General features: G+C 51.8%; 1 protein-coding gene and 1 non-coding gene across 2 annotated transcripts; both read right to left on the reverse strand.

Annotated features, from left to right (window-relative positions):
• Positions 1-565: 565 nt before the first annotated feature.
• TRNAG-UCC (transfer RNA glycine (anticodon UCC)) lies at positions 566-638 on the reverse strand. Its single transcript has one exon. It is a non-coding gene; the product is annotated as a tRNA-Gly (tRNA).
• Positions 639-9,043: 8,405 nt separating this feature from the next.
• On the reverse strand, positions 9,044-11,068 carry FZD2 (frizzled class receptor 2). Its single transcript, XM_081577968.1, has one exon. The coding sequence runs from the start codon at positions 10,867-10,869 to the stop codon at positions 9,172-9,174; it is 1,698 nt and encodes a 565-aa protein (XP_081434094.1). The 5' UTR covers positions 10,870-11,068; the 3' UTR covers positions 9,044-9,171.
• Between the last annotated feature and the right edge of the window lie 1,761 nt (positions 11,069-12,829).

Below are 12,829 nucleotides of genomic sequence, written 5' to 3' on the forward strand. Positions count from 1 at the left end.
CAATGTGGGGGGAGGCTAGGGAGGGCAATGCAGAAAGCAGATGGAATCACACTTTGAGTAGCCATGACCTTGAAAAGTGGCACTGAGATCCCAGGAGGGCTCAGGACTCATGCATTAAAGGAAGAGGCTGTCATCAGCAATGTAAAAAAAAAAAATATATATATATATATATTCAGGAGATGATGAAAGAGGTAGTATAGTATAAAATCAGCCTGACAAGCATCTGGAATGCTTGCTAAACTTTACATTCCCTGATTCTGAGACCGTGACAGACATCACTATCTGGATAGATCCAGCACTATCACCCATTGAACCAAGAAGATGCCTCAGAATTCATCTCAACACAGTTCTCCAGGTAGCCACTACCAATTAGTCACAGTTGGCATGATAAGTGACTCTATTTGCTATTTCTGATATTGTGGTTAAGAGTCTGATTGCCTTTGCTCTGCTCTGACTAGCTCGATGCTCTTAGAATAGCCGATTCCATAATCTCAGGTACTTTTTTTTTTTTAATGTTTTATTTATTTGGCTGTGTCAGATTGTAGTTGTGGCATGTGGGATCTAGTTCCCTGACCAGGGATCAAACCCAGGCCCCCTGCATTGGAAGTGCAGAGTCTTAGCCACTGGACCACCAGGGAAGTCCCTCAGGTACTTCAATACGCTGTCTATAATTTGAGGTAATTGAAATGAGCACTCATTTCATAGTTCTTTTGAACCTTAAATGCTATTATGAATGTATTGACCTTAGCACAGTGTCTTGCATATAGAAAGTATTCAATAAATGATGACTACTACATAGAAGGATGAATGGAGTAGCTGCACAATTAGAGGGGCTGTGAGTAGTGGGGGTGGGAAAGAGGAAGTCAAGGGAGAGAGAAGAGCCAAAGACATGAAGGTGGAGAAGAAAAGGTGGACAAGGGCTGTGCCAGCCTGGGGAGGGCTGGGAGATTTCCAGCTCTCTTTGGATGGAACTGGGCTCCCAACTGGCACTATACCTCATTGATTGGAAGAGGTGGTGGCACTGGTTATCTTGAGGGATCTGAGTTCAGAACTTCTTATCAAAGCAAACGAAGACTTTGAAGTGGTCAAAAATATTGCTGTATGTCCTTGAAGATTACCTCTGAGTTTTATTATCGTTCAGTTATTTTACAACTCAAGACGACTGGTAGTAAGGGAAATGATTTTCATCCATGCAAACTGTGTCTGCGATACAACTGACTGTTGCCCGTTGGAAGCTGCTCAGTTTTGCGTTAAGTGAATTTATTTCTTGATGGCCTATATTTGTTCTGTTCTTTGGATTCTAGTTTGAATGTCTCACCTTTACTAAGGAGTTAAATGAAACTTTTGATGTGTTCATTGTATATTTCTATAAGTAATTATTCTTCTTGGAGAAGAAATATTTTTTAAACATTCTCATTAGCACTGAAGATTGAGCAGAAGTCTTCTAGGACCCTCTGTCCTGGACAAGCTTTCCCTTGTGCTCCTAACACCAGATTACATATGTCAGGTTATTGAGGGATTGTCCCCAACTGCATTGCTTGTTTTACACAAACCAAGTAGATTCATCATGATCCCATATTTGAGCCTGCACACATTTTCAAACAATTATATAGTGAGCTAGTTTAAGAAGACATGTAACAACCAAACTCACAAGTACCGTACCTAATACTTACCCATTCTTTGATTCAAGAAACTGGATGGTAGGCTACATATGGGCAAGGACTGCAGGCGTGCATTTCTAGAACTTAGCAAGTGCCTGACTCCTGGTAACCATTAAATACACATATACTGAATCAACACAGGAATGAATAAGCTTAACTAGCATTGATTAAGCACTTACTATGTGCCAGGCACTATTTTAAGCCTTTTACTTGAGTTAGTTTGTTTAGTTCTCCAACCAGTCTTGCATGGTAAATATAACCACTATCTTCATTTACAGATAATACACAGAGAGGTTAATTAACTTGCCTAAGGTCAACAGCTAGCAAGGGGCTGAGCCAGGATTCAAGACCACGAAGTCTGGCTCCAGAACCTGTGATCTTGGGCATTTACCATGTTCCAGGCATATTCCTAGGCTCAGGGATACAGAGATAAAAGACCAAACACAGACTCTCTCTCAAGGAGGTCACAGTCAAGAAAGGAGACAAGTAATAGTAACGTGTTATGCTGTGACAGATGAGAGCACAGTGTGGGGACAGGACTGGCCTGGGCTCTGGCGCTCGGCAGGAGGGCCCCCTGACCTCAGGTAAGTTCTGAGGCTCTAGGAGTTAATAATATCCAGGGTAGGGGAAGGGAAGAGCATTTGTGCCACAGAAACAGCATGTGCAAAGTCACAGAGCACGGTTGGTCTGAGGACATGAAGTTCTGAAGGCTGGCAATATGAGAGTGGACATAAGACTGGAGATATAGGAGCCAGGCCCACATCTTGGAAACCTGTATGTGCTCAGGGCAGGAGCTGGGACATTCCTTGGAGGCCTTGTAGAATTGTAAGCAAGGGAGTTAGAAGCTCAGATCCCAGGACTTCCCTGGTGGTCCATTGGTTAAGACTCTGTACTCCCAAAGCAGAGGGCCGGGGTTCAATCCCTGGTCAGGGATCCACGTGCCACAACTAAAAATCCTGAATGTCGCAACTAAGACCTGGCGCAGCCAAATAAATAAATAAACAAAAATGTTTTAGAAAGGGCTTTGCTGGTGGCTCAGTGGTAAAGAATCCACCTGCTAATGCAGTAGACACAAGTTCGATCCCCAATCCGGGAAGATCCCACATGCCTTGGAGCAACTAAGTCTGTGCACCACAATTGTTGCACCTGTGCTCTAGAGCCCAAGGACTGCAACTACTGAGCTCACATTCGGCAACTACTGAAGCCCATATCGCTAGAGTCCATGCTCTGCCACAAAAGAAGCCATTGCAATGAGAAACCCAGCTCACAGCAACTAGAGTGGCACCCCCACTCGCCGTAACTAGAGAAAAATCCATGCAGCAATGAAGACCCAGCACAACCAAAAATTAATAAATAAAAAAATTTTTTAATGTTAAAAAAAAGGAACTCTGCCTGCTTCCCACCCCACAGGACACGAAACCCAGTACACTTAATTCCCTACAAGCCACATCTCACACCAGAGTTCCCTGGGAGGCCTAGACCTGGAGGGAGAAGCTAATTGATTCTGGGACACATCCAGGGCCACCTGGAGCAGTGGCCAGACATCTCTCCCTCCTGTCCAGGATTCCTACTGTCACCCCCACTCCACCCACCACTGCTGTGGCCACCTCAGGTACACTCCCTCCTGTCAGTCACATGCCAGGTAAGGCCAGAGATGAAAATTAAGTATCCTTCCTTCCTACGTCCCTTTGCGGCCCACCCTCTGACTCCACCATTCCCAGCAACCGCAGAGCCTGGCACACTTCAGGCCACAGTCAGAGGAAGGAGAGTAGGGAGATCAGAGCTCCCTGGGGGAGCCAAGGCTCCGGGCTGTACCCTCCCCTCCCACCAGGCTGAGGTTGGTGATTAGCCGGGTTAATTATATCCAAGCCATTTCCGATTGGCACAAGCCCACCCACCCACAGAGCCTGCCCAGAGGCGCATGGGCCTGGCCCAGGGTCAGGATGCTAGGGCGCTAGCTACCCTGAGAGGGGTCCTGACCCCTGCAATGGTCAGATGGAGGGTAGAGGTCCTCCCCTCTCCAGGACCTCCTCCTGTGCCCCTCACCTCAAGTCTCCTTCTCATTACTTCCTACCCCTATCCTCCTTTTGGCTCACCCCCATACAAACCCCAGTCCCTCCCCTCCTACTCTCCCCGCAAGGTCTGGAATGAAATCATGGGGCTCTGAGTTCCGCACGAGGCACCGACATAAACACTCTGATTGGGGCTAATTATAAGGGCCAGGTTGGGAGGCTGGAGCCTTCAGAAAACTTGGCTTTCAAACAAAGGGCCCAGGGCTCAGCCCCCAGCCCAGGCCGTCTCCTTTCCAGGCTAAAGAATAGGACGGTCCCAGGCCATAGGCGGTCCTCTCCAAACCCAATCAGTGGCCTGTGATCTTGTTCCATGTCCCAGGTCCTATCTTGTCCTTTCTTGGTTGCTGTCACTTTGGTCCTTCCCGGCCCTGAATCCCAGGACCTTCCCAGGTGGCCTGGACCAGCCGCAAGTATACACTGGAAGGCCAGGCAGCTGGGGAGGGGCTCTCAGGCTGTGAGGCTGGGGACAGGGCTGAGCAGAGAGAAGGGGGGAGGCGCCGGGGAAGCCAGCTGTGACAGCCCTAACCCTAATTAGCCAGCTTCAAAGCCGGCCAGCAAGAGAGACGGAGCGCGTGTGTGCCCTGCTCACTCAGGCGGGTAAGACATTTCTGTCCTAATCAGAGAAGAGAGAGGGAGAAAACCGCTGCCCACTGCCACTCTGGGGATCCTCTAGATCATGAGCAGGCACCCCAAGTCAGGTAGAGCAAGTGGGAGCACAGGAGATCATTCTACTTTGTTAAAACTACCTGGAACCGTAAGTCCAAAAGCCCTCAAGAGATGCACGTCCTTTGATCCAGTGATTCCATTTTTAGGAATTTATCCTAAGTATAGAAGAGTGCTACAGTTTATCGAGCTTCTACAATATGTTGGCTCTTTACATGCATCATCTGACCCAATCTTCACCACGACCTTGCACAGACAGATGAGGCCTGAGTCTCAGAGGTTAGGAGACATCCACAAGGGCTCACAGCTGGCGCTGTGTCATGCCAACGCCTGTAACTCCCCACACACGTCTGTCTCTTTCTCCTTTTCTCCCTCAACTATAAAAGTTTTACATGTTTATTACACTGTGCTTCATGTTGATACCTGCAGGAGAGACAGGATCTAGAGAATAATCTGGTTTGGGGGTGTTCCTGGTTTTGTAGGTCTGATGGTTTGCCCTCCAGAGCCCCCCTTTTCCACAGCAGAGGAAATTACACATGGAAAGGGGAACACTGGGGTCTGAGAAGGTGAAGGCTGCCCCAGTGATAAAGACTGGATAATGTCTAAACCAGGGATTGAAAAATCAGCTTGGAGGCAAGATGGGGGAGGAGACGTGCACAGATAGACAGACCATACACCCTCTATGCTGCTGTTGCTGCTGCTAAGTCGCTTCAGTCGTGTCCAACTCTGTGCGACCCCATAGACGGCAGCCCACCAGGCTCCCCCGCCCCTGGGATTCTCCAGGCAAGAACACTGGGGTGGGTTGCCATTTCCTTCTCCAATGCATGAAAGTGAAAAGTGAAAGTGAAGTCCCTCAGCCGTGTCCAACTCTTCGTGACCCCATGGACTGCAGTCTACCAGGCTCCCCCGTCCATGGGATTTTTCAGGCAAGAGTACTGGAGTGGGTTGCCATTGCCTTCTCCGACACCCTCTATAGTTACATGCAAAATTGTTTTCACCGAAGTCTGGCCATTTTTTCCCAGGAGAATGCCCAAAGATATTGCAGTTTCTGAGGAGTCAGTGGCCCTGGAAGTTTAAGGTTCATTTCAAAGTGAGGAGACAATGTCTGGAGAAGGAAGGGACCTACTACAGTGAGTAGTGAGATTACCAAAGGGACAATGCCTTGGAAATGGTAGGAACTTGGGCTCTGCTCCCCCAGACATGTTCCCTGGGGCACCCTGGGACAGCATCTCCCCAGTTCCAGAATCCAGTCCGGGTCTAGGATCCCAACACCCTCTTGGAGAGCTTTTTGGAATGATATAAATTACAGATTCCACTGATCCTCACTCTTTGGGAATGTTCAGAATAATTTTGTTTTGGAAAACCTTAAGTGTTCTTTTCTGGGGCACTTTAAAGGACAAAGAATTTGTAGGGAAAGGAAGCATCTTCAGGAGGGGAGTCTGCAATGAGGGGGAGTCTCATCAGTGAAGCAGGGGAGTCTGGAGGACCAAGCACTGTTGCTGCTTTGTGGGAGGGGGTGCGGGAAGGAGGGCAGGTAGAAAGCCGCTGTGGTCTGACACCTGCCCAGGCCCGGGGGCCTCAGGTGAAGGGCTTTCTTACTTGGCCCTTGATCCTCCACCAGACAAAGCCGCCCTCTTCCAGAGGGAGGGACCAACCCACTCACAAGGGGTAAACCGTGTCCCACCTAAAGGGTGACCCAGAAATCTGCGAAAGCAGACCTCAGGGTTCATGAGTTTAACTATGTTTTTCCTGCTAGGAAGTGGAGACAGATCCCTCTGCAGTGGTGGCAGTGAGCTCACTTACGGGTCTCTGCTCCACAGCACTTTGCCCCCTAAATCCTGTACACCAGCAGTCCCCAAGCTTTGTGGCACCAGGGAACAGTTTTCATGGAAGACAAGTTTTTCATGGACCGGGGTGGGGGTGGGGGTGGGGGGGGTAGGAGGTGGTTTGAGGATGATTTGAGGACCAGACATTTAGGGTGCACTTTATTTCTATTATTATTCCAGCAGCTCCACCTCAAACCATCAGGCATTAGATCCTGGAGGTTGGGGACCCCTGCTCTACACCCTCACTGTAAGGGTTATTTCATTAGACCAAGGAGAGCAGCCAGAGAGAAAGCTCCCCACTTTCCCTAAGGTAATTCAGTCTTCGGCTACCCCTCTGGAGAAGGGGAAGGCATCTAAGAGAGGTATCCTTTCCTAGCGAGGCAATTATCTTATTATCTATCCTCTCTTTAGCTGTAAAACCTATTTTTCCAGTTTTCTCAGGTTCTTTTCCCTTCTTTGGCAGACTTTGAGGGAGGAGGGTTGAGAAGGATCTTTACCAAAATTCCCTCCCTCCCACCGGGCTCCGGAAAGTAAAAGGTAATTGTTGCTAGTCTATCACCCCCTCCTGCCCTCAGCGTGAGGGCCCACTGACAAGTGTACCCAGGGTACAGAGCGCTGGGGTCTGGGAGGCAGAGCAGGCTCTTCCCAAATCTTCAGCAAAGACCAACACTCCTCTTCCCACTGGGCTCCAGCTCAGCCACTGGAAACCACCCTCCCCCCATCCCCCCTTTCGCAAGCTTTGGCCATTCTTTCCGGGAGAGGCGCTCACAATTTGTTTGTAATTTAACTCTTTCCTGCAGTCTTTGTGGGGTTCCTTTAGATTCTTGCAACAAATGGAGCTACAGGGTGGTACCACCTCCCTGGCCTGCTTCTTTGATAGTGGAAGGTAACTCCCCATTGGGACTTCACACATATCATCATTTGAGACTCGGCTAGTTTTAACCTATAACATGGGCCACTGCTACAAATCATCTAGGGGAGGGTTATAATTTTGGGAAGGGGGGTTTGCTGAAATCCCCAGGCTTCATTCAATTCCAAACAAAGCCCCACATACGTGTTCAATTACCACCAAACATTTCCAGATCCCCTCCCCCAACATAAACTAACACACGCCAACACTTCGAACTAGGGGTTCTAACTTACTTTCCCCCTTGTCCCAAAGACTGCCAACAAAGGGTGTTAAGGCACCATTTTCCCTACCACCGTTACGATAAAAAAGCAAGATGGGGACGGGGAACCTCTTCTCCATCCTAGCCCCAATCAACTAGGTCAGGGGGAGATGGAAGGAGGAGGTGTGGTTTGGTTAAACTAATAAAATGTTACAACCCTGTTAAATACAATTAAAGGGCTAGATCTCTAGAAGATAATTAAATGCACTTTATAATGATGATTATTAGCTTTTAATTTGCACTATTATCAAGACACAGGAGATGGTGAAAAGTTGAATTATGGGGCAAACTTGTTTCACCCCACCCCTTGATCTTCAAATCAATCCATTGGAATTAAAATTCTAAAATACTTCAAATATTTGGTTGAGGGAAATGATGTGTATTGGAAACTGTAATTCTCATACCAGCATGAAATATACTTTAAAAAAAGTCTTGACTTTTATTTGGGGGGGGTGTAGGGGGAAGACAGAAAACATCTGTTATAAACATTCTATCAATCTTGTGATATAGAATGTCATGTAAACACTCAACCCCATCCCCACAGTCACAAAGAGCCTGCCCAGAGCCTGTATCCAAAGCAAAGATACCCACTTTTCCCCTCCCCTCCCTTTTCTGGGCAAGTTTGAAAAGAAACCAGTCTTTTGTCAAAGAAAAACTAAAAATCCCACCAACCCATCCATCCGTTCCCTCCCTTCAACCCAACCCATTTTATTGCTTTTTGAAAAAAAACAAAAACCCACACGGAACACACAAACCACCCCACAAACAAACGGCTAACCTGGATGCCAGAGGAGATATTCAGTTGAGGGTAGGGGGTGGAGTGGGGTAGAGGAGGCGTGGAGCAGACAGCAGGGGAAAGGACAGAGATGCAAGGATATCTCCAAACCCCTACATCTGCGAACTTGATGATGCTCCCCCTAAAAATGGAGGCAGTCAGGATCCCTACTCAACGTAGTGGGGTGGGGGTGGGGGGTTGTTTCAAAACACACATCACAAAGCACTTTCTGCCCACTCCAAGAGCTCAGGGCAACGAGTTGAAAAGAAGAAAAGTCAGAAGAGAAAGATTTTCCTGCCAGCAGGGGGGTGGGCCTGGTATGGGGGTGTGTGGAGGCCATTCCTCACTCGGTCTCCACCCTCTCCCCACCACCCCACGCGTCGGTTCGGGTTGGATTTTTTTTTTTTCCTCCACGTCTTCATCTCTGTTGGGAGGTTTCCAAAGACTGAGTGAAGGAGACAGCACAAGTGAGGAGAGAAAGGGGGAAAGGGAAATCAAAACGAAACAAACCGAATCCAAGTCTTGTCCAAAACTAGCCAACAGCTTCCATAGGCCCAGCGTCAGTGAGAAAGCTCATAAATTTGGCTTGAGAAGTTGAATGTGCCAACTCCTCAGAGCCAACACCTCTTCCAACAGGCCCGGCCCTGTCAAACCAGGGATGGTGTTTGAAAGGGCCCTGAAGAAAGGAGAGGACCCCTGAGCTCCCCCACCCTCTATTCCTCAGGCCTGGCGCCCCTCTTTGCTTCTCCCCCCCCTTTTTTTCTTTTAAATACAAAATATATAATTAAATTTACAAAGACTATTTACAGTTTTAATTACAAACCTGGTGGGGCTGTTGGGCAGAGTTTTCTTTAAAAAGCGACCTAAAAAAGAAATGGTTTCGATTGTTCTTTATTTAAAAAAATAAAATAAGGAGTCTGTAGGAGCCCCCGTCCCACCCCCTCCCCGCGGGCGGTGAGCGCGCGGTGCGGGCCCGGCCGAGGACGCGGCGCACAAGCGCCGGGCTCACACGGTGGTCTCGCCATGCCGGCTGTTGGTGAGACGTGTGTAGAACTTCCTCCACGAGTGCAGCGTCTTGCCGGACCAGATCCAGAAGCCCGACGTGATGCCCACGATGAGCGTCATGAGGTATTTGATCATGTAGACGGTGAAGTCGGGAGACATGCGCGGCGTGTAGTGCGCCGGGCACGGGATGGCCAGGCTCTTGCAGTGCTGGCTCACCCACGAGCGCTCCCAGTGCTCTCGGAAGGCCTGCTCGTAGAAGTAGCAGGCGATGACGATGGTGGCGGGCACCGTGTAGAGCACCGAGAAGACGCCGATGCGCACCATCAGCCGCTCCAGCTTCTCCGTCTTGGTACCGTCGTGTTTCATGATGGTACGGATGCGGAAGAGGGACACGAAGCCGGCCAGGAGGAAGGACGTGCCTATGAACAGGTACACGAAGAGCGGCGCCAGCACGAAGCCCCGCAACGGGTCCAGGCTATTGAGGCCCACGAAGCACACGCCGCTCAGCAGGTCGCCGTCAATCTGGCCCATAGCCAGGATCGTGATGGTCTTGACGGCGGGCACGGCCCACGCGGCCAGGTGAAAGTACTGCGAGTTGGCCTCGATGGCCTCGTGGCCCCACTTCATGCCGGCCGCCAGGAACCAGGTGAGCGACAAGATGACCCACCAGATGGAACTGGCCATGCTGAAGAAGTAGAGCATCATGAAGAGGATGGTGCAGCCCTCCTTCTTGGTGCCCTGCACCACCGTGCGGTAGCCGTCCTCGGAGAAGCGCTCGTTACACACCACGCGCTCCTGGAGCACGAAGCCCGCGATGTAGGCCACCGACACCATAGTGTAGCAGCCGGACAGAAAGATGATGGGCCGCTCAGGGTAGCGGAAGCGCTGCATGTCTACCAGGTACGTGGTGACGGTGAAGAAGGTGGAGGCGCAGCACAGCACGGACCAAGTGAGGATCCAGAGGCGCGCAAAGCGCGTCTCCTCCTGTGAGAAGAACATGGAGCCATCCGGCCGCGCCGGCTCGCAGGGAGCCGCGCAGTCGCGCTCGCCCAGAAACTTGTAGCTGAGATATGACGGCACCTTGAGGACGCGCGGACAGTGGAACGGATGCTCCAGCGTGGCATAGCGCGGGGGCGAGCCGCCGCCACCCGGGCCGCCCGGGGTGCCCCCCGCACCCGGCTGCAGGCCGGGCGGCGGCGCGGTGGTGAGCAGCGCCGGCGCGCCGTCCTCCGAGTGGTTCTGGCCCACGCAGATCTGCTCCGCGCCGTGGCGGGGGAAGTGCTCGCAGCGCAGGCGCTCCGGCCACTGGAAACCGAACTTGTTCATGAGCGCCTCGCAACCCTGGCGCGCGCGCTCGCAGATGGAGCGGCACGGCGGGATGGCCTGCTCCAGCACGGTGCACACGGGCGCGTACATCGAGCACAGGAAGAAGCGCAGTTCGGGCGAACACTGCACCTTTACCAATGGGTAGAACTGGTGCACTTCCAGTCCGGCGTCCTCTTGGTTCGTATGGCCCAGAAGGTTGGGCATGATGGTCTGGTTGTAGGCGATGTCCGTGCACAGCGGGATGGAGATGGGCTGGCAGAAGCCGTGGTCCGGGATGGATATGCCCTTCTCCCCGTGGAATTGGGCCGGCCCGGCGGCGGGCAGCAGCAGCAGAGGCAGCAACAGGCGGGGCAGGGCGCTGCGGGGCCGCATGCTGGCCGCCGCCCCCTACTCGGCTCCCGGGCGCCCCCCCGCCCCCGCCCCCAGCCCGGAGACCGCGCGCCTTCCCCGCCGCCTCCTCGCCGCGGCCGCCGCCTCCCGCGCCTCTCTGCAAACTTTGCTCGCGGCTGCCGAGTTGGGGAGCCCGGGCGGGGGAGGGGGCGGCGCGCCTGCCCGCTAGCTCGCCGGGGTCGGACTGAGCCGCCGGAGACACTGCGCGCGGCTAGCCCTCTCTCCTCCTCTTCCTCCTCCTCTCGCCTCTCCCCTCCCTTCTCCGCCCCTCGACTCCTTTGTGCCTTCCTCCAGCCCTCACCTCGGCCTCTCCGATCCCAATTAGTCGGTTTCAAGGGGGCCCCCGCCGGCGGCCCCGCCCTCTCCTCAGCCCCCCAAAAAAGGGATCCTTGAAACCGCCCCGTCGAGCTCTAAGCACCGTCCCAAAATGTTCTCTCGGCCAATGAGATTTAAACCCGAGGACCAGCCCCGAGGGCTGGATTGGTCAACCACAACATAATGAGATCAGAAACCAGATGCCAACAAAACTTCCCCCCCCCCTTTGCTTTTTAAAGAGACAAGCTATTATTATATTAAGGGCTTTTTGCCCAACGCGGGATTTCTCTGGAGTCTGGGCGGCGAGATTCGGAGACACACCTTCCTCAGAACTGCGGCGGGTCCGCGTCACTCAGCTCTGGATTACTCTTCTTCCCGGGGCCACGGAGCTCTGTGGGTAGAGCCTCTTTAAAGCCGTGCCTCCGCGCCTGCTCCTCGAACCCCACTTATTTCAGTCCAATTTTTCAGAACAAGTGAAAAAAAAATGTCAAATTTGAAAAAAAAATTGTTTAAGGGAGAGATTTTTTAAAAAATTAAGCTAACAGTTTACAAAGACTCTTCTCTCAGCCCATTTTCATGGCATCCAGACAAAAGTTGCACGTTGCCCTATATGTAGACCTCTAGGAGTTTGCCTCGCTCCTCCCTCTACGTGCACCCTTAAATAACCCTCTGAAAAATGAGAGCTTGTCTCTTTAAGAGGCTCTTAAAGGGGCCTGGACTCCGGGGCGTAATTGCCCCGTAGCGAGCACAAAGGAGCCCATTATGGTTCTTTGTGTTCGGTGGCACCTCAAAGTGAGAAAACTCAGGAACTCTGAGGCCCTGAGCTGGAGGGTTGGGGCGGGAGTGGGAGGGGGTGAGATGAAGGAGAATGGCCTAGAGCTGCGGCTTCTCCCTCCTCTTTCTTCCGAGGCAAATCTTAATTATGCAAAGTAAAGTTTAGTTGCCATAACGAGGAGGTCTTAATCGGAGGTTAATGGTGGGGGGTGGGGGATGACGAGCAGTTTTCAGGGAAGAGATGGCTCTTTTAGGCCGTTTGGGGGAATTTTCTTCCTCTCTCTCCACCTCTGCCTCCGCCCCCTAAAAGCTTCCAGATACGGTCTCCTGGGAGAGAGGGGAGTTTTACCCAAATCTTAAGTGATTCCACATCAGAAAGGGGTGGTGTGTGTGGCGAGAAAGGAAGCTGGGGGTTGTGGTGGATGAACTGCCCCCCCCTCCACACACACACACACACACCTCTCACCTGACTGGGGGGTGGAAGAAGCTGGGGGTTGTGGTGGATGAACTGCCCCCCCTCAACACACACACACACACACACACACACACACACACACACACACACACACACACACACACACACACACACACACACACACACACACACACACACACACACACACACACACCTCTCACCTGACTGGGGGGTGGAAGAAGCTGGGGGTTGTGGTGGATGAACTGCCCCCCGCAACACACACACACACACACACACACACACACACACACCTCTCACCTGACTGGGGGGTGGAAGAAGCTGGGGGTTGTGATGGATGAACTGCCCCCCCCAACACACACACACACACACACACACACACACCCCTCTCACCTGACTGGGGGGTGGAAGGCAGCTGGG

This window comes from Giraffa tippelskirchi, chromosome 3, assembly GCF_054371585.1.
Source record: "Giraffa tippelskirchi isolate mGirTip1 chromosome 3, T2T-mGirTip1v1.2.pri, whole genome shotgun sequence".
NCBI lineage: Eukaryota > Metazoa > Chordata > Mammalia > Artiodactyla > Giraffidae > Giraffa > Giraffa tippelskirchi.